The sequence below is a fragment of the Dryobates pubescens genome, chromosome 24 (assembly GCF_014839835.1).
Source record: "Dryobates pubescens isolate bDryPub1 chromosome 24, bDryPub1.pri, whole genome shotgun sequence".
NCBI classification, from domain to species: Eukaryota; Metazoa; Chordata; class Aves; order Piciformes; family Picidae; genus Dryobates; species Dryobates pubescens.
The window spans coordinates 4,486,441-4,507,401 of NC_071635.1; the positions used below are offsets into that span (position 1 = coordinate 4,486,441).

The 20,961-nt window shown below is 44.7% G+C and overlaps 1 protein-coding gene across 1 annotated transcript in view; it reads right to left on the reverse strand.

The window, feature by feature from the left end:
• Positions 1-236: 236 nt before the first annotated feature.
• Positions 237-20,961, reverse strand: part of LOC104310338 (N-deacetylase and N-sulfotransferase 4) — a 104,281-nt gene continuing 83,556 nt past the window's right edge. Inside the window, exons 8-15 of the mRNA XM_009911757.2 lie at positions 19,319-19,415; positions 17,101-17,224; positions 15,332-15,506; positions 14,125-14,295; positions 10,688-10,797; positions 6,535-6,637; positions 5,730-6,262; positions 237-507 (exon numbers count right to left, since the gene is read on the reverse strand). Of these exons, the coding sequence (XP_009910059.1) occupies positions 6,143-6,262; positions 6,535-6,637; positions 10,688-10,797; positions 14,125-14,295; positions 15,332-15,506; positions 17,101-17,224; positions 19,319-19,415 (900 nt within the window). The 3' untranslated portion in view covers positions 237-507; positions 5,730-6,142. The remainder of the gene's footprint in view (positions 508-5,729; positions 6,263-6,534; positions 6,638-10,687; positions 10,798-14,124; positions 14,296-15,331; positions 15,507-17,100; positions 17,225-19,318; positions 19,416-20,961) is intronic.

The following is a 20,961-nucleotide window of genomic DNA, read 5'->3' on the forward strand; positions in this document are numbered from 1 at the left end:
AGAAGTGTTTATTCTGTGGCAGTGAGAAGAACCAAGGATAAGGTGTGTGCACATCAATCTTGTAAAACAATTCCAGCAAATACAGCCTCTGACCTCCCTCACCACCCCCCCAACAAAAATACTTTGAGTGAACAAAACCTTATTTGACTCCTTTTTCTTCCACACCAAGTATTTGTTCAACTGGATTTGCTGCCATCACGTAGGAGGGGAGAGAAAAGTTGTGTGTGTGTGGGGGGAACCAAACCAAAAAGAAAAGAGCTTGAGCAAGAGAGGGAAGTTCTTCCTCAGCTCTGTCAAGAGGGTGTCTTTTGTTTTGAAATTCTACAGAAATGATAATAAGTCTTAAAAAAGTTTTCCAGTCACTGGGGCACTGAACACTTCAGAATCTGTGTCGCTTGCAAATCCTTGCTTGTTTTTTGTAGCTTGGCTAGATAGGATAGTGACAGAGGAATCATATCCATTGACATCCGTTGAATCCACCCTCTGCAGTCACATTAAAAGGATGAACTGGAAGGCAAAAAAAGATAAAACAGAGACAATGTAAGAAATGTTGTCCAACAGGGAAATTCCTATCCCAAGAACATACACTTAGATAAATCTCCAAAGCAGCAGCTCCTGGCAGAGATGTATGAACTAGTACAGTGATGGACAGGATGCTAAAGCTGAGTTTCATGATCTGATATGAACAAGGATAAATACAGTGAGGTGCTCATATGGGATTTCAGCCTCTGGAGAATGGGAGTATCTACTGGTAGGAGAGAGATGACACTGCAAGCTATGAGCTAGAATGACAAAGTTAAATTGCATGTACAAAGAGAGCTTCTCCTGACGCTAGCAGAGAACTTAATCCTACTTAACCGAGATAAAATTAGACACTTAGTCTCTGCTGATTTATATACCTGTGTTGTACCAGCTTTACACAGCTGCCACATGCTCCCACACCTATTGAAAGCATCCATTCTAAACCAGTTATAAGCATGATTTACTACTGATGGAAACCAAATGACCAGTTTGGACTCAATGGCTGACTTGAAGGTGGCCCATCTTAGGGAAAATGAGCACCTTGCACCCAATTTAATCACTCTGGAGATGAATAATGTTCCCCCATCTCATGGGCTCTGCCTGCCACATGCTTTTCAGATGCACTGTGCTGGCTCAACATTTAGCTGAATGGGAAGGAAAAGGTGGAGAGGGAAGGAAAAGGTGGAGAGGGAAGGAAAAGGAGGAGGGGGGAAGAAGAGGAGAAAACATTCAGTGTCTGCTTTTGTATTCAGGGCATGTCCCTGCTGCTTTATTATCACATCAGAGCCTGGACCCATCAGTGCTTTCATTACGCAACATTTTCCTCCCCCAAGAATTTCTAATTCCGCCATCTTAATTTGTTTTGGGGACACTCAGCAGTCTGATTCCCTATCAGAGAGAAAATTTGTTTTATTAGAAAACATCTCTGAGCAGTTAATCCAGCAACTTTATTTTAGACCTTGAGAGGTCAATGCATAATTTAGAAGATTTTGGATTCCGTTCTGATTGCTTCTCACTCAAAGACAACCTTGATTATACAGCTCAAGCTGCTGAGGGCCAGAGTCCTGCTTTAATCATCAGATGTGCTGCCACAGACCCCAGTCCCTCTGTCTGGTCTGCAAGGTTTTCTGTTGCTTGCAGACAGGGAGGCGGGAGGGTGGAGCAGACAGGGACCTGCCTGCTAAAGCAAGACCAGAAACAGCATATTGGCAACCTTGGTGGGGGGGTGCTGGAGGTGGAAGACAGCAGAGCACCAGACAATAGAGGTGTAGGGAAGAAATCAGCACTCAGTAATAGACATCAAACTAGTGATGGATTTCCAGCTGTGAATGGGCTTTGTGATGCTGGATCCACACAGATTGTGCCTTGTGAAACCAGCTTTTGGGGGCCAGCTGGGGCCTGCTGGAATTGATAGGAAATGAAGCTGGTGAAGGGTCTAGAGAACAAGTTTTATGAGGAGCATCTGAGGAAACTGGGGCTGTTTAGTCTGGACCAAAGGCTGAGGGGACACCTTATTGCTCTCTACAACTACCTGAAAGGAGGTTGAAGTGAGGTGGGAGTCCATCTCTTCTTCCAAGTAACTAGTGATAGAACAAGAGGGAATGGCCTCAAGCTACACTAGGGGAGGTTTAGGCTGGACATTAGGAAAAGGTTTTTTCACTGAAAGGATTGTCAGGCATTGGAACAGTCTGCCCAGGGAGGTAGTAGAGTCACCATCCCTGGAAGTGTTAATGAAATGTGTGGATGTGACAATTTGGGACATGGTTTACTGGCTGTGGTGGTGTTATGTTGATGGTTGGACTCAATCTTAGAGGTCTTTTCCAACCCAAACAGTTCCATGATTCTATAATAGGAGACTCACAGTGATCTCCACAGGCAGTAGGTCAGGTCCTCAGCATGCCAAGGCACCCTCAAACCTCTGCAGCAATCCATATTTTCAGGGGAATTGGAACAAACTGCAGCTGCAGCCCTCCGGTGTGTAAAACTCCTATTGATTTACAGCCTGCAGTGCATGGAGGGCTTGTGGAGATGAATCCTGTCAAGTCTGAATAGGGAAGAAGGGCTGGCATTATCTCAACAGCTACAGCCCCCTTGCCATGAATAAATGTTTCATTTTTACTGCATTTGTTTTGCTGGTCTTTACGAATCCCCACAATTACGCGGTCAGCGATACGAAAGGCATAAAAGGAATGGAGATCATTTACAGCTAGATGACAAAGGCTCCTCTGTAATACAGTGGTGCAGAGAAATTCTGTGTTGATGGGTCCTATTACAAGTGGAAGGAATGAAACTTTGAAATACTGTTATTTCATCTCTGTATGACACAGAATGAAGTCAATTCAAATGTCAGCTTTCAATGGGAGGCGAGATCTGTCGGGAATGGGATGTCCATTCAAACTCAAAAATAACAATGAGCTGCAGCCATACCCAGGGGGCTTTAAGGACAGGAGGCTGCAAATGAGGTGAAAAAACTTCTTCTTTTTTTTCCCTCCTAATTTTAAAGCTAAGAACAGGAAATAGTTCTCCAGATTTTACAGCATTTGTCTCATTTCCTTGAAAACCTCCAGAAAACAGTTTCATAGAATAGAATAGAATAGACCAGACCAGGTTGGAAGAGACCTTCAAGATCATCGCATCCAACCTATCATCCAACACCACCTAAACAACTAAACCATGCAACCAAGCACCCTATCAGGTCTCCTCCTGAACACCTCCAATGATGGTGACTCCACCACCTCCCCGGGCAGCCAATTCCAATGGGCAATCACTCTCTTGGTGTAGAATTTCTTCCTAACCTCCAGCCTAAACCTCCCTTGGTGCAGCTTGAGACTGTGTCCTCTTGTTCTGGTGCTGGTTGCCTGGGAGAAGAGACCAACCTCTGCCTGTCTACAACCTCTCTTAAGGCACTTGTAGAGAGCAGTAAGGTCACCCCTGAGTCTCCTCTTCTCCAGGCTAAGCAACCCCAGCTCCCTCAGCCTCTCCTCGTAGGGCTTGTGTTCCAAACCCCTCACCAACTTCGTTGCCCTTCTCTGGACTCGTTCCAGCAAGTCAACATCCTTCCTAAACTGAGGGGCCCAGAACTGGACACAGGACTCAAGGTGTGGCCTAACCAGTGCAGTGTACAGGGGGAGAATCACCTCCCTGTTCCTGCTGGCCATACTGTTCCTGATGCAGGCCAGGATGCCATTGGCCCTCTTGGCCACCTGGGCACACTGCAGGCTCATGTTCAGCCTACCATCGACCAGTCCCCCCAGGTCCCTCTCTGCCTGGCCCCTCTCCAGCCACTCTGACCCCAGCCTGTAGCACTGCATGGGGTTGCTGTGGCCGATGTGCAGAACCCAGCACTTAAGTGTGTTAAATCTCATGCCTTTAGATTCTGCTGTTAGATTCATGTTTATTTAGCTTTTAATCGAGGAGATACAAAGTCATCTTTTAATTAGTGATGAGCCAAACCTCATTCATTGTAACAGCTTAAATTTTATCAAATGGTTGATTTAGACATCCTTTTCTGACTCTCTTCAGACTAGTCATCTTGGGCACTATCAGTGCTAAAAGCCAATGTAACTAGGTTTTCCCTAAAAAAGGCATTGGAATAGGTTTTCCCAGGAAGGTGGTGGAGTCACCATCCCTGGAAGTGTTCAAGAAATGTGTGGACATGGCACTTAGGGACTTAATGGCTGTGGTGGTCTTAGGTTGACAGTTGGACTCAAGATCTTAGAGGCCTTTTCCAACTGAAAAAAAAAACTGATTCTAAAAATAAGGAAGGAGAAAAAAGCCCTCCAAAAACCTACATAAAGTTCCTTTCCTTTGGCACTTAGTTTGCCCTGGCTCATTTGAAGTGTTCTACAGTTTGAAACAGAACTAAAAGAATTACTTTAGGAAAACAAGCCAAACCCAAACCTTCCCTCAGACCCTCCTAGCCCCTTCTCATCTCCCACAGCTGTAGCCTGTGAGATAAAGCAGCATCCCCTCTTCAGCTTTTCCTCTGAACAAGTTGTCTATTGTTCTTTTACAATCGATAGAGAGGAAGAGGCAAGATTAATCTTGCTCATTTAAGGAGCCTGCTTTGTGCTGAGATGAATGGTGGCCTAGAAGTGCTATTTCCCTTCATCACCTATAAAATAAAATAGATGTCTCACTTAGGTGACATGAATCCCATTTCAATATTTAAAAGCAAACATGAGGCTGGGCAGCACTTGCCTTTCAGGCTTCCCTGTGTGCTCCTGTACCTCCCTGTGTGAGTGCAGCACTGGTGGAGCTGGGCATGTCATGCTCTAGCCACTGGTTGGTTGGTTGTTTTCCCTGAATGACTGAGACCCTCAATGACTAACCCAATCTCTTACTTGGAGGGCTTCAGAGCAAAACCATTGCTTTCCCCAAATTGGTGATATTAGGCTATTGTCAGTGCACTGCTTGCACGTTGTGCTTAGATTTTGACAGGATTTGATAGTGTTTTAAGGACTCCTAGGGGCATTGTGACCAAATATTTGATATGATTTCACATCTCGGTGTCACAGCTGCTGTAGGAACCCAGCAGAGGTGATAGTAAACCTGATCAGGGTGGTAAAGTAGCCATGGCCAAAAAGCAGGCAATGGATTTCACTGAGATCTGGGAAGAGGGCCACCTCCCTGCCTTGCACCTCACAATGCACATGGCTCCAGTAAATCCGGATGTATTTTGTTGTGAAGGAAAAAAGCCCTGAAACTCAGCAGAAGAAAGGTCACAGACTGACAACAGTTATTACTGCAGGAAGGTTGGACTAGACGACCTTTAAAGGTCCCTTCGAGCCCAATGCATTCTATGATTACAGGAATCTGTGATTTCAACCCAATCCAACCTTCCAGTCCAATGCATTCTATGATTGCCCTCCCCTTCCCTGGAGGTGTTCAGGGCCAGGTTTGATGAGGCCTTGAGCAATCTAGTCTAGTGGAACATGTCCCTGTCAGTGCCAGGGGGTTTGGAACTAGATGATCTTTAAAGTCAACCCAAACCATTCTATGAATCTCTGAATCCCAGGGAAGCAGGTGAGTTAAGGACTTAGCCCACCTCTTTCTGTGGAGAAAGCAATGATGGTGCATCAATACCCCATGTATCATACCCAGCAGGGATCCTACTGCAAAGTGCTGAATATCTCCTTATAAAATGGTCAGAAAACTTGCAGGGTAGGAAGAGAAAAGCAACAGAAAACAAATAAGGGATGACCAACCTCACAGTCCAGTGAGAGATGATCCCATCCTTTGCTTGTGTCCTGACAGACCACAGTTTGTCATGTAGTCATGAAGCCAATCCATCCTACACACAGTTTCTGGTACTTCCTGGTGAACAGAGGAACTAGGCTATCCAGGAATCCTGGTCTGGAGAAAGAGTAATGCCACGTAGCTCTGTATTATTTCCTGGAAGCTGACAAAAGGGGTCGATGCTAAGAGCTGTCAGCACGTGCAGAAAACCAGTTGTTGGGTTTGGGTTCCTTCATTCTTTTGTGGGCTTTGTTGTATTTCTTTTTCAATAGAAAGAGTGTTGTTCATGAGGTCCTCTACTGACGAGCACAAGTGAGTCGGAGAAGCAAGGGGTTTGACGGTGAAGGAAATGGTCCTTGTTTGGGTCCCCTGCCTTTGTGTGCTACCTGACCTTCTGCAGCTCCTGTCTCAGCCAGGAGGGGAGGGGCTGCCCCAGCCTGTGCAGCAGCTTGGACAGCTCCACATTGTGGTCTCTGTAGTAGCTTGACAGAAATGCTCGAGACTGAGAAGGGTCAGAAAAAAACGACAGTTAGGTGATGGAAACTGACCTGCTGGCAGGTCTGGGGAGCTCCCAGGAGGGGCTCTTGACAGGGTGGTTAATCTCTTGTCATTCAAAGCTCATTAAAAGTTTCTGATTTTTTTACAAGTATCAAGCCAGCAAAATTAATTAATTAATTAATTAAATAATAGTAATTAATTAATGGGTTGGTTTTAGGAGTCAAACACAAGGCCAATATGAAACAAAATTAACTTCAGTCTCCAGCAAGCCCTTACCTCTTGGTCCATGGGTGGGTATTTTCGACCTTTGCTTTTCCCCAGGCACTTTGTTTTCCCTCCTTCCAATAACTGGCACCAAAAGCCTTTCTGAGGGTCAAACCTAGAGAGAGTTCTATTTTGAGAAACATCTCACTGCAGAAGAATCTCCCAGCTACAAAGACATCAGTGTTAGCCAACAATTACTGCTGCATACATCTCTCTAGGTGACTGAAATACTGAAGGCAGAGTGGGAAACAGCTTTCCTCTCCTGGGAAAGCTCTGGGAATTTATTTTTTCCACAAATTTTCCTTGGGAGTGGCTCAAGGTGAGAAGTTTTTTACCTGCACTGCCTAATCTACATTCTAGTTGTCCACCATACAAGGTACAAGGGTTGGACAGATCTCTGAGCATACTGCTCATTGCAGGGAGGGTTGGATTAGATAATCTTTGAAGGTGCCTTGCAACCAAAACCACTCCATGATTCTGCTCCAGTTAAGTCCTGAACCTCAGTGTCAAGGACCTTACATGGCCCCACTCCAGCCTGTGACTCATCTTCTATTGTCTGGTTTTGGTCAGAGATTTTATCCATGTCAAACTGATCTCTTTATCCCCCTGAGATGTTAATGTTTTGATCAATTAACACTTGATCAAAGAATGTTTTGTTGAAAAAATATCTAATAGGTTCTTTTCCTGCAATTAGATGTGCTACATTCTCTAAGACATCATCAGCTGGGCCCAGGAAGGACTCTTCAGTATGGCCAGCTGGAGCTGATGCTGATGTAGGTCAGCACTGTGAAGGTGAGTGGGGCTCAAAAGGGCAAGTGGATCTGTTTGCTGACTTGGATAGGAAGGGAGTCATTTTCTGGGTCTATACAGAGAAGTGTGTGGCTGTTGCATGGTGAGGAATATAACACTGAGATGTTTGATGTTGATTTTTGGGTGAAATATGCAGCGTTCCGGTCTACTGAAGGAACCTCTGGTTTGTTGATAATTTAACTGCACCTGAGAGGATGATGGTTCCATATCATTAGATCTAAATATAATTCCCATTCCAGAGATGGCATTAGAGCATAAACACTGTCCTAGCAGTCTTCTCTGAGATATGCAATTTGATTTTGATGTTTGAGATTCAAGGAGATAGACATTTTAGATTAAGGCTTTAAGCAACGTTCTCACTGAGGAATGAACAAACAAGACGTGGCATTAAGTTTGGGATTTATTGCTGTGGGACTTGCAGCATGCATTAAACATTGGGAAAACTTAGGTTTGTGCTTCTCAGCAGATGTTTGGGAAGCAGAACTGGCTGGCACATGGTGTCAATTAGTCACAGCCTACCATTTTTGCCCTGGGTCTATCCCTACGCCTGCAATTGGCTGCTGTATGTAAGTGATTCTGCTCTGGTGAGACTTCACCTGGAGTAATGTGTCCAGCTCTGCAGCCCTTTACACAGGAAGGACATGGAACTGATGGGGCAGGTCAAGAGGAGAGCCATGAGGATGATCATGGGGCCGGAATACCTCTGCTATGAGGACAGGCTGAGGGAGCTGGGTTTGTTCAGCCTGGAGAAGAGAAGGCTCCATGGAGACCTAATAGCAGCCTTCCGGTACCTGAAGGGGGCTATGAGAAGGCTGCAGAGGGACTGTTTGCAAAGGCCTGCAGGGATAGGACAAGGGGCAATGGTTTGAAGTTAGAGAAGAGGATATTTAAATTGGATGTTAGGAACAAGTTCTTTAGCATCAGGGTGCTGGAACACTGGAAGAGGTTACCCAGGGAGGTAGTTGAGGCCTCATCCCTGGACATCTTCAAGGTGAGATTTGACAAGGCTCTGAGCAACCTGAACTAGCAGAGGATGTCCCTGCTGACTGCAGGGATGTTGGACTAGCTCACCTTTGGAAGTCCCTTCCAACCCAAACCATTCTATGATTCTGTGACTTATTTTTATTGCAGATTATTGTAACTAGAGCAGGTTGCTCAGAGCTCCAAACAACCTAACTTGGAATGTTTCCAGGGGTGGAGCATCTACCACCTCTCTTGGCAACTTGGGCTAGGGTCTCACCACCTTCAATGTGAAAAATTTCTTCCTCATATCTAGTCTGAATTGGGCAGTATGTGTAAGAAGTGACAGTCTAGTTGCTCATCTCAGCTGTGGCTCTTACTAACTTGGTGTGACCTCCACTTCCCTCTAGATGCTTGAGTCCTGCCTCTGCCTTCTCTCTGCTCTCTTTCCATGGCTCTGATCAGTACTTTCCCTCCTCCTGGGTTGAATTTACTCTCCTGGAAGACGTTCATTAGTCAGGGTGATGAACTTGTTGCTCACTGGTGTTTGCAGGCCTGGGTCCTGAGGCTGCTTTGTGACAACTTTAAAAATGTGTGGTGCACAGTTATTAGGCAGTAATGACTAGGCACCATCCTATGCAATCTTTTTTACTTTGACAGCCCTGCCATAAAGCAACTCCATTCTTTAATGCATTTTTCTCTTCCATCCTAAATCCATACTGAAGTGTGTGCTTCCACAGCACATTTGCATTCTTGATGCCTCTAAACAGTGATTGCATAATTTTATAGATCTGTTTACAATCCATTTTTCCTGTCCAAACAAATATGAGAGGCCAAATTTTTTTTTCCTGCTGTGTGACTCCAATGGATTTAATTTAGTTGCAGAAAGGAAGATCTATGTCTGTGGGTGTGTATTTTTCAAAAGCTAGCAGAAGGCACTGCAGATGTGCAGCAGCAGTTGTTCAAACATCACTAGTTCAGCTGTGTATTCAAACCCCTCCTCCTGTCTGTCCACTTCAGAAAGCAATGACTGACAAATTCAGTCTGAAATGCAAAATTTTTCCTCTCTTAAAAACAGAAAGAATTTGCCAGAGCAAGATGTTTAAGACCCAAAGCACAACAAGCACTCAACTCTCACTTTATAAGTAACTAGAATTCTCCCAGTAGAGGGAACATCAACCAATAAGCAGAAGCAGAGGGCAGGTGAAAAGACCTTGCTCTCATTTCCCCTCCGTTTTTCCTGGTACCAGCTTGCAGAGAAGGTGAGCTACAAGCTTTTTGACTTCCCACTCTACTTGCAGGCTTTCTGCTTGCACACAGATGTGATGAAACCTCCACCACAGTGTGAGGGTTGTCATGCATGTCCCAGGGCTCTCCCAGCCCAGCCCCATTAGGAGATGATGCTCCTCATACACAGAGGCTCAGAGCTAAAGCCGCTTACAGTTTTCTGATGGACTAAAAGAGAGATGTTCAGCCCACTCTCACCCCAGCAGGGACTCTGCTTTCCTGCAGGGGACTGAGGAGTGTCAGAGAGTGCCACCCAGGCTATTAATCCTCTTTCACAGGGAAAGCCTCACCCTCTGGGCAGCAAGTATGAGAAATGGGATCTGAGCTCATCACAGCTGCTGGATTCGAAGCAAAGGCTGTGGGAAGGCAGTCCAAGGGTTTTCCCTGTGTTCAGAGGACCTTGATTTGGGCTCCTGCAGAGCACTTGCAGTTTTGGCACCCAGGCTATGAACAGGCTTCTCAGTCTGAGGTGTTTGTGCTTCAAAGGCAAACACAAGTTTCTCCCCAGGCTCCAGGAGCCCAGCACTTCCAGGATAGGGATGTACTATTAGTAGCTTATTTTGTCAAGCTCAGGCTAAATTCTTCTGTGCCATGTGTCTGGCTGCTGCCAGGTAAAAGGCTGGCAGAATTTGTTCAACCATCTATGAAACTGGGATTAGGGAATGATAGATTTGGTCCATGTTAGAAGCAAACAATCAAAGAAACCATGCAACCAGATGAATCTTCTCCTACTGGGTGCCTCTAACTCTGTCTCTGTCCTCAGACTGCTATAGGAATGGGATAAAAATGTTCAAGGCAAACTTTTCACACCTGACACATGTTTTACATGAATCTGGGCTTATGTTTTGTGTCTAATCAAAAGACTCAGCAGTCATTTGTTCTGTGTGTTCTGCAGATGTGCTCATGCAACTAAATTCTGCAATGTATTGTGGAAGTTCAAGGGAAGCTGGGTGAGTGTTCAGCATTACTTTAAGGAAAGCCCAAGCTTCCAAAATTATCAGTGTTGGAATGTGGGGTTTGTTTGTTTGTAGTTAATGATGAAGTGATCTTGGTGGGAGGGGATGGACACCCTGGTCCCATAGGGCAGATGATAAAGGAACAGACTCACGTTAGAGCTTCGGAGTAGTTATAATGAGGAGTGACTCCAAGAAACTTCTGCACTTCATCCATCACAGTAGCTGGGTCACTTCTTAGCTGTTGTCCATCAATAATAAGCAACTGTAGGGATAAATAAATTTATTATTTATAAATAATTTACTGGAACAGGCTGCCCAGGCAAGTGGCTGAATCGCCATCCCTGGATGTATTTAAAAGCCATCTAGGGGTGCTCAAGGGTATGGTGTAGTAGTGGCCTTGGTAGAGTTAGACAATGGTTGGACTTGATCTTGAAGGTCTTTTCCAACCACAGTGATTCTGTGTAAGAAAGACACAGAATTATTCCCCTTCTGTGAGAACTTGGATTGAAATTAGCCCATGACTTTGTACAGTGCTAGTAACAATCATATGGGTGAACCTCTTGTCAGGCTTATATTTCACTTCACACTGTTGAATTTGTAAGGGAGGGCACCTTGTAATTCTGTGAGTTGCACATCATTCAAATGGAAGAGTTAAATTACACAAGCCCACGACAAGTCTTGGAGAATCCTGAGGAAAAGATAAGGAAGGACAGCAAAAATATTGTGAGTTGTGCGTGGAATAAGGAAAGCACCAAAAAGCTCGAATATATCTTAGAATGAAATGCTCAGAAACTTTAGGGCAACAAAGCTGGTGAGGGGTCTAGAGAACAAGCCTTGTGAGGAGTGGCTGAGGGAACTGGGTTGTTTAGTCTGGAGAAGGCTGAGAGGAGACCTCATTGCTCTTTACAGATCCCTGAAAGGGGAGGCTGGAGCTCGGTGGAGCTTGGTCTCTTCTCCCTAGTATCAGGTGATAGAATGAGAGGAAATGGCCTGAAATTGTGCCAGGGGAGATTTAGGTTGGACATTAGGAAAAATTTCTTCCCTGCAAGAGTGGTGAGAGATTGGAACAGGCTGCACAAGGAGGTGTTGGAGTCACCATGCCTGGAAGTGTTCCAGAAATGCATGGCCATGAAACTTTAGGACAGGGTTTAATGGCTATGGTAGTCTTAGGCTGACAGCTGGATTCAATGATCTTAGGGGTCTTTTCCATGAAAAGGTTCTATGATTCTATGGAGTTACATGTTCAGAAGTAATACTGTGGCAACGTGTTTGAAACTTGCCAGCAGCCTATCAACCATACAGGCAGGCAAAACTGTTAGCAAGGAGGTGGGGTTTGTTTTGTTTTTAATTAAAGATTGATGTGCTGTAAAGGTACATTGACTTCCAGCAGCAAATGTATCAGAAGTCTAGTGGAGTACCAGGCAGTATTACTAATAACTATTCTGGGCAGACCTGTTTTGTATTTATTGTGAGGGCTTATTATGAATTATTAAGTTTTTGAGTGCCCAGGCTGAGTGAATGCACGTTACTGAGTGCCCATTAGTAAGCGCCCCGAGTGCACTCTCTGTGTGCACTGTATTAAGAATGAGTGCATTTTGTTGTGTATCTTGTAAAATTAATCACCCTAACGAGGGAAGAGGAGTGGGTGCTGCTTTTACAAGAAGTATGTCAATGGGCCCCTGAATGTTTAATAAGGGGCTGCACTTGCTCTGTGCTATAGAAGAGCGATCTTCGTAAGGTGGGGCAGCAGTTGGGTGAGGGCAGAGGAGGGGCATGGGTGACAGGACATAGCATGTTCAGCACCCTTTGCTTGCTCCAAGTGTGCCAACCCCTTCTCCTTTGGAGGAGTAAGTCAGGACATGGTGGCTGATGAGCTGTGTCCCCTTTGCTACTGCCTACTACTGCCCAGGGATGGCCTTCCCTGTAAGCTCAGCCGCTTTTGAGAGTGCTCCTTCCCCGCTTAGGAAAGAGTAGAAAGGCCAGAGATGAAAAAAGAAAGTAAATAACTAACTGAGACTTTCTCCTGGAAATGGGATTGACCTGCTTCTCCTCTCTGTTGTACAACTGTATAAAAAGAAAAGTGAGGACTGCAAAAAGACAGAGCTTCTGTTTCTTCTTCTTGTTGGTTTGTTTGTATTTTTTTTCCAGGTCCCTGACTAAATAGGCAACACTGAGTTCTGCCTCCTCTCAGCAAAATTCTGTCCCACATAGAGCAGTCTCTGGAGACATTTGTTCACTTAGCTTGTGCATTAAACACCTTTTGACAACTTTTTCACACAGTAAATAGGCATGAACTGAACTTTGGACAATGCCCCTGGGGAAAGAAGGCCCACACATATATTTTGTAGTACTAAAATGTTGCTTTAGGTTTGTATCTGCAAGCCAATTGTTATTTAGTGGTGGGAATATTTTTTAGGTCTCTGTGTGTTTCATGGGCAAGATTACAAAGACAATTCAATAAAATGTCTGGAGGGAGATGGGGTAAAAAGAAGGATTTTTTGCTCTAACACTGAGAAAGGCTAAATCTGTATCAGGATCAAACAAATCTGAGATTTTCTATGAAAGGAAGTGAGTGGGAAGTAGAACCAAATTTCATTATAGAAAAAGCCCTGGCATTTCCTAAATGAACTTGTCAAACCTACCTACAGTATCTCATGATGCAGCCGCTTGTTTCATGGGACCTAGAAGCCATGATGACCTTGCTTGATCCTGGAGGGAAACCCCAGAGTTTTTCATCAAGCCCATGTGGCAGTTTGTAGAATCCTCCCGTGGCAACTTTTCCATCAGAAGACAGGAAAAGTCCACACATTTCTGCCAAATATCCTGATCTTGTCAAATCTGCATTTCCTAACAGCTGAGATTCCACCTGGGAATCACAGGATGTTAGAGGTTGGAAGGGGCCTCCAGAGACCATTGACACCAACCATCCTGCCAGAGCAGGATCACCTAGGGCAGGTCACACAGGAATGCATCCAGGCAGGTATTGGAAGTCTCCAGAGAAGGAAACTCCACAACTTCTCTGGGCAGCATGTTCCAGGTGCTCCATCACTCTCACAGTGTAGAAGTGTTGAGGTGGAACCTTCTGTGTTCCAGCTTGTACCTGTTGTTCTTTGTGCTGTCACTGGGCACCACTGAAAAGAGCCTGGCACCTTCATCTTGACACCCACCCCTCAGATATTTATAGATATTGATAAGATCCTCTCTCAGCCTTCTCTTCTCCTGACTAAATAGCTCCAGGTCTCTCAGTCTTTCTCCATAGCAGAGATGTTTCAGTCTCCCAGTCACCCTTAGAGTCTCTATTGGACTCTGTCCAGCAGATCCCTGTCTCTCTTGAACTGGGGAGGCCCAAGCTGGACACAGTATTCCAGATGTGGTCTCAGCAGGGCAGAGAGGGAGGAGAACCTCTCTAGACCTGCTGGACACAATTTTCTTAATGCATCCCAGGGTGTTGTTAGCCATCTTGGCCACAAGGGCACATTGCTGTCCCACGGAGAACTTGCTGGGTGCTACCCTCTAATGATGAGACCAGACTCATCTGGGGACACCCCAAGAGCTGATGAGCTCGGTGTAAGAGCAGGCTGGCAATTACCTGTGAAGCAGGGTAGTGTGCTAGCCATCGCTCGATGTGGACAGCGTACCAGCCGGGTGTCAGGCATCTCTTCTGCAGAGCCCTGATCTCGGAGGGGGCCCACGGGGTGGACGTAATGACTTCATAGAAATTGAACTTCAGGGCGGTGGGGTCCTCATGGGATCGCTGGTGCTACCAGGAGATAAGTAGACACATATCAAAAGGATGCTGAAAATGAAGCTGTGAGTGTCCCAAGAGCTGTTGGGAGGGCTGTGCTGGCACTGCCTCCCTACTAGGGCCAGTTCTGCTGGGTAGGAGTAGGGAGGTGGGTGAGGAAGCAGGACTGGGCCACCACTCACTCAAGGGACAGGCAGGAGAAGCCAAATTCCACCAAACTAGGGCACAGTATTTTTTTACTACTTTGCATCTTTCATCAGCAGTTGTAAAGGTGCAATTGAAACATCAAAAAGGGTGGAAATGGCAGCTTCAGGGCATGTTTTATTCCTTGCAGAGCTCATAATGACAGGGTGAGAACCAGTGTGGTTTATGCTTATTGAAACAGTATTATTTTGGCTCTGTTTTAACGCTGCTTTTAGCATTTCCTTTATCTGTATGACTGTGTGCTTCAACGTCTCTTCAAAAAGAGTGTTTAAACAGAGCAGATTTTGTTGGAAAAGTGTGGGCTCACTAAAAGGCAAGAAAGAGCATCCCAGAGTTTCCCTGGAAAAACAGTAGGCTTTCTTTTGTTTCCAAAGGGAGGGAGGAAAAAAACCCCACAACTCTCCAGACAGCTCTTTTTCACTGCTTGGAAACTTCAGAAGCCTTTGAATACATTTGTGCATCACTGCTCAGCTTGCTCGGGAAGGAAGGGCTGAGGCACCTGCTTCTCAGCATTAATAGCTCTGATTTTCTGGCTAGGCCATGTTCATTTTCTCTTCCCGGGTGAGGAACACTGCTTTTCCTCTCCACAGTGTCAGCTGTAATTGAGATTAAACTGTTTGTTTACAGCTCATGGCAGCCCTGTGCCGAGAAGTTTCATCATTTATGACACTAGTGTCACAGGTGCCAACTGCAAAAGCTGGCATTCAACATCCTTCCACTTCTACACAGCACAAATGCTCTGCAATCAATCCCATTCTTGCTGAAGGACACCAATTTCCCCTGGTGCTGGCCGTCATCACCCCTGCCATTGCTTTCACTGGCCTTTTCTCAAAGGCAAGGTCCATACCTGGTACCAGGAATATGCCCGATCAGAGGGGTCAATGAGGATGGTGATGATCTTGGCCTTGGGGATGAGGGAAGCAGCTCTCTTAGGAGCTTCCTCAGAGTGGAAATAGTTGGCACTTTTCTCAAAGAGGAGGTCAGTGGTGATGTTGGAAGGAGTGGGGAAGAAATCCATGTACCTGAGAGATGAAGGAACTTGTTAGAATTAGCAGTATGACCAAAGGGTTATATCCTTGTGTTTGCCTTTCCATGGAGGGTGAAAAGGTAAATTTTCAGACATAATTCTTAAGAAACAAAATTGAATTTCCCAGCTTGCTCCAGAACTGGAACAGGGAGAACACATCTTGGCTCTTACATGGTGCTGGTAATAGCTAAAGCCTCCATGAAGTCAGGTAATTAGATTTTTCCCTTTGATGGATGGGATTTTTGCTAGTAAGTTCAATGTCAAAGGGATATCTTTCACCAGTTTGGAGTGAGTTCAGTTTTAGCTGCAGAAAAAAAAAGGGGGGGAGGGGGGAGGGGAAAGCTTCAAAATGTCAACCATTTCATTTTAACATTGTTGAAGTATTTCATTTTGGACCTGACATATCTTTTCTTTTAGACATTTGCAGACTGCAGGATTTGAATTTTGGCTTTGGATGGCCTTTTCCATTTAAAATCATCAACCAGAAGGTTCAGCTGAAAGGGGGAAGAATACAAATGAAGGAAAAGATGAAATTGGTTTGAAGGCATTTTGGGGTTTGTTTAGTTTTGCTGAGCACTCCGGGAGGAACTTCCAGTTATGATGGGACTGGTTTTTGTGTCCTTTCTATGGAAACAAAGTATGTGGGGCCTCTCACCCTGCACACAAGACCTTACTGATGTTTGGACTTGCAGGTCAGTTTTGGAGAAGAGTTGCTGAAAAGAGATCATCATTGTGTCCTCTACATGGTTGTGCAAAAGGCTGCAGAGGCAAGCTGCCCTCTGTCACTGCTGCTTCTTCTCTGAGTCTATTGCACCATGTACTTTATGAAAGCTATAGGTGATCTTTTCCTTATGCAGCATGGGGAAACAACCTCCAAACATTTCTTTTCCCTTATTTTCCATGACACCCTGAACTAAGAAGCTGTCTGATAATTGCAGGGACAACCTGCTTTCATGGGCCAGCCTCATTAACTGCTCCTCACGCTCTCCATACCCTACGTGGGCAAGGAAAAGCACTGGAGAGGAATCAGTTTTGGTGTGGTGTGATCTTTGTGTCGTATTTCAATTTTCACACAAGGATGAGAACTGCTGTTCCCTGTGGAAATGAAAGCCTGACAAAGAAATGCTTTTCTGAAGCTAAAATAGTAAAAGCAGTATTTAAAATGGTGAGAGGAATAGCAGCTGGAATGCTTTAAAGTGTGTTTGTGTGTGGGTTTTCTCAGGAAGAGATAAATCAAACCTTACTTCATGAAAAGCCACTTTTGAAGGAAAAGAGGATAATTCAGTGTAGAATTACTCAGTTATGAAAGACAGCAATGCTATTGAGCAAGAAGGGAGACATCCAAACTGAGCTGGCTATTGCATTCCTTTGTGAAAGACTAAGGAAATGGTTACTGTAATACCTAAACAAAATTAAGGGCTTGATGAAATGTCCCCTCATTCCAAATTAGTTTCTCTTTCTGTCTGATAATGCCAAGCACAACAAATTCAGCCAGTAGTGATGCTGGTGTTATGCATGCTTCTGGAACTGTTCCATTCTGATTTAGCATGCATGTATACTGAACACTCCTTTGTGGTTATTCTTCTTACCAGTCAATTCCTTTGTGGTAGTTGTTTCCATTGAAGAACTGAACTTCTTCAAAAGTTTTTGGACTAGGGAGGTTACTGATAATGGAAGGATGCATCAGGAGAAATAAATAAAGTGCTGTTGTTCCTACAACAATGGAAAGAGATGCCATTAGGAGAGAGGAAAAAAACCCTTTGACTTTATTCAATCAACAATGTGCTTTAAATCAATGCACATTGAGAGAGACAGGAAAATGAGATCACAGAATCATAGAATGTTATGGGCTGGAAGGGACCATCAAAGATCATCCAGTCCAACCCCGCTGCCAGAGCGGTATCACCTAGAGCAAGTCACACAGGAATGCATCCAGGTTTTCAATGTCTCCAGAGAAGGAGACTCCATCACCACTCTGGGCAGCCTGCTCCAGGGCTCCAGCACCCTCACAGTGGAAAAGCTTTTCCTTATGTTCCCATGGAACCTCCTGTGCTCCAGCTTGCATCCAACTGTCCCTTGTCTTGTCATGGGACATCAGTGAGAAGAGCCCAAGTCTGGCCTCCTAACACTGCCTTTCACATCTTTATAACCATGAATGAGGTCACCCCTCAGTCTTCTCCTAGCTGAAGAGCCCCAGCTCCCTCAGCCTTTCCTCAGGAGTGAGATGTTCCATTGCCTTCAGCTTCTTTGTGGCTCTGGGCTGGACTCTTTCAGTCAGTTCCCTGAGGTCCTTCTTGAACTGAGGGGCCCAGAACTGGACACAATATTCCAGATGCAGGCAGGGATCCCCTTTTACAAGAAAGTTTCCTGTTGATGGCAGGCCTGTGTAAGCACAAGAAGCTTTTAGGGGAAGGGGAGGAATATGTGCAAGCTTTCCTGCTCATGAAACATTTCACATTTCCAGACTCCACTGAATTCCACTCTCTGATGCAAGCATGCTCGACTGTGCTGTTCCCCAGGGAGGGGATTTGGCCTGAACATGTTGGTTTTCACACTATGTATATTGTACAAAATATTTCAAAAGCACTAATTGTGGGAATACATTCTTCTTGCTCCCAGAGCTGCACTTTTGCTCTCCCTCTATTTTTCTGGAGGCCTGCTGTTGAGGAATAAATTGTTTCTTTCAATGTTGACAAGTCTGTATGTGAGAAGTGTGCTTTAAAAATCCCAGTAACAGTACTTTAGATACTTGTGACAAAAGCAACTGGAAAAGATAAGTGACAGTAACCAGAATTTTGGAGATTGTAACTCTTAACTTGCTCTTCAATGATTTATGGACTCACAGAGTTGTTTTGGTTGGAAAAGTCCTCTAAGATCATTGAGTTCAACCACCGACCCAATATCACCATGGGCATTAAACCGTGTGCTGTGTTTCTTGAACACCTCCAGGGTGGGTTCTTAACCACCTCCCTGAGCAGCCTATTCCAATGCCTCACCACACTTTCAGTCAAGAAATTGTTCATAATCCCCAACCTAAACCTCCCCTTGAGGCCATGATTTTATGCTGTTCAATTACCATTGAGCTGTGAATCAAGACCTGCTGTCTCTGTCATTGTCACGGTATCTCTATATGGCCTTGGATTAGTCATTTAGTTCCCTACCTCAGCATCTACTTTCTATCAGATCTCCACAACAGTAATCACTGTTTTGGGACTGGGAATATGTGGCTTAATTCAAATATTGGCCTCAGACCCTTGGAGGCCTGCAAAGTGGGAAAGTAATGTATTGTCAGTTAGGGTCTCAAATGGTGTTGAAATAATTTGCCAGAGTAACTATCTGAAGACAGAGCAGCCTGACAGCAGGGGATGGATAATGGGGAATGAAGGCAATTCTACTATATAAAACAGTTGTCCCTGTCTGTTGGCAGTGGAGATCCTTGATAGGATGTCTTGATAGGAAAAGGAATCATTGCTTTAAACTGAAAAGGGGGAAATTCTTCACCGTGAGGGTGGTGAGACACTAGAACAAGCTGCCCAGAGAGGTTGTGGGTACTCCATCCCTGGAATTGTTCAAAGCCAGCTTGGATGGGGCCTTGAGAAACCTGGTCTAGTGGAGGTCCCTGGCCATGGCAGAGGGGTTGAAGCTAGATGATATCTTAGGTCCCTTCCAACCCAAACCATTCTGTGAATCTGATTCTATGATCTCAATAACATAGGGATCAAGAGTGCCCCAGTTCCACAGCAGGGAGCTGGTTTCAGTTTCCAGGACACAGAGGCTGGGTTTGGTTACAAATTCATTACCTCTTACCTGTTTTCTGGGGTCCTATCACAAGAAATTTGGGTAGGTGGTCACAAGTTTTGTCTCTGGACCAAATGTCCCTGTGTCGTTTATCATCACATGGATTCTGAAGAAGAAAAGGTGGTTGTAAACATCACTTTGTGGGGATCCTAGAGGTTTGCATGCACACAGGTCTTTGCAGGATGTAAATGTTGCACACTAACACCAGAGCCTTACACTAAGTAATAAAATCCCACATTTCCTCCTAGTAATTTACTCTGGACAGATATTGAGCACTCTGGTACGGATCTGTGGAAGCATTCAGGTACAGAGGGAACAAACTCCTGAGTATCCTTTAGGACCAGTCCTTCCAGTGGTCCCAGTGAAATCAGTAACGCTACAGAGTTGTGCAACTGTGGTTTCAAAAGCCACACTCTGTGAGACCGCCGCATTTCCTCCTCTCTGTTAATCAGGCTCATTTCATAAACTCAGAGACCACAGGCACCTATGTGGTCCCTTTGCCTAAAATTCAGTCTGTCTATAATGGTTTTGCATGACTGAGGATTAAGTTCAGTCATTAGGAAAAAGAAAAAAAAAAAGGAACAGAAGAAAAAAATAGATTAAAACATTGATTTAATCAAGTTTTCATTTGAGGTTAAAATGGAAACTTCTGTTAAAATAGCTTCAAGGCATTAGTTTCTTAGGTGACAAAATGGTTTCAGATGCACGGGACTTAGTGCCAATTTGAATTTACATAAGAGCCCAAAAGGAAGGACAAATTAGAAATGGGGGATGTTATTCATCTCCTTATCTTTCTGCTACCTGTGAATGCAAAATAAAGGCCCACGTGAACAAAAGGCTCGACAGAAAAGGTTAGGGCTGGCTGCTCTTTAAAGCACTTAATGTATAGATTATGCTTTGGCATAGTAGTGGCTGGTAATAGCAGATACACTTTGCTAGTAAATAAAATTAACAAAATATAATGGAGGAAATCATTAACTGATGTGAATCACTGCAGGTCCACTCAACTCAATAGAGATTTTATAGATTTCTACTTCTCTTGCATTCAGGCCAGAAATAATAGGGAAATTTTCAGCTCCTATTTTCCAGCATAAGCCCAAAATAACTGCACAGATCTCCGTGGTGTCACTCTGGATTTCTGCCTGCATAGCGAAAAGCCCAGTGTGGCACTTCACACTCTGAATAAGAGAAGAGCCAGATATGTGTAACAATGATTAGGAAATTACAGTGTTGAGATTACAAGCAGCACTATTGTGTGTTTGAAACAGAGACAGCAAAATGGTCTGCGTGGAAATCCTTTTCCACTCTTAAAAGAGCTGCCCATTCTGACCCCTCCTGCCCTCCTATTTCCTTACTGTTCCATTGAAGGGGGTTCAGATGGTGAGAAATCCTCCTTGTCCTGCAGTGATCCCACGTCAGTGATGCCCCGTTAAGTGGTGCAGTGAATCTTCATCGTTTGCTTTGTGGCAGCTCTGGCCGCCAGCTGGCTGTGAGCACCTCACTGATGGTACAACACCATTAGTTAACACAACACACTGCTTCAGCAAAACTGCACACTGGAGGGAGGGGAAGGGAAGTTTTCTCCCACTGAACTGGCAGTTAGGTGTTTTTCCCATGCTGGATTTTGTGTGAGTGGAAGCTGGTCCATTCCT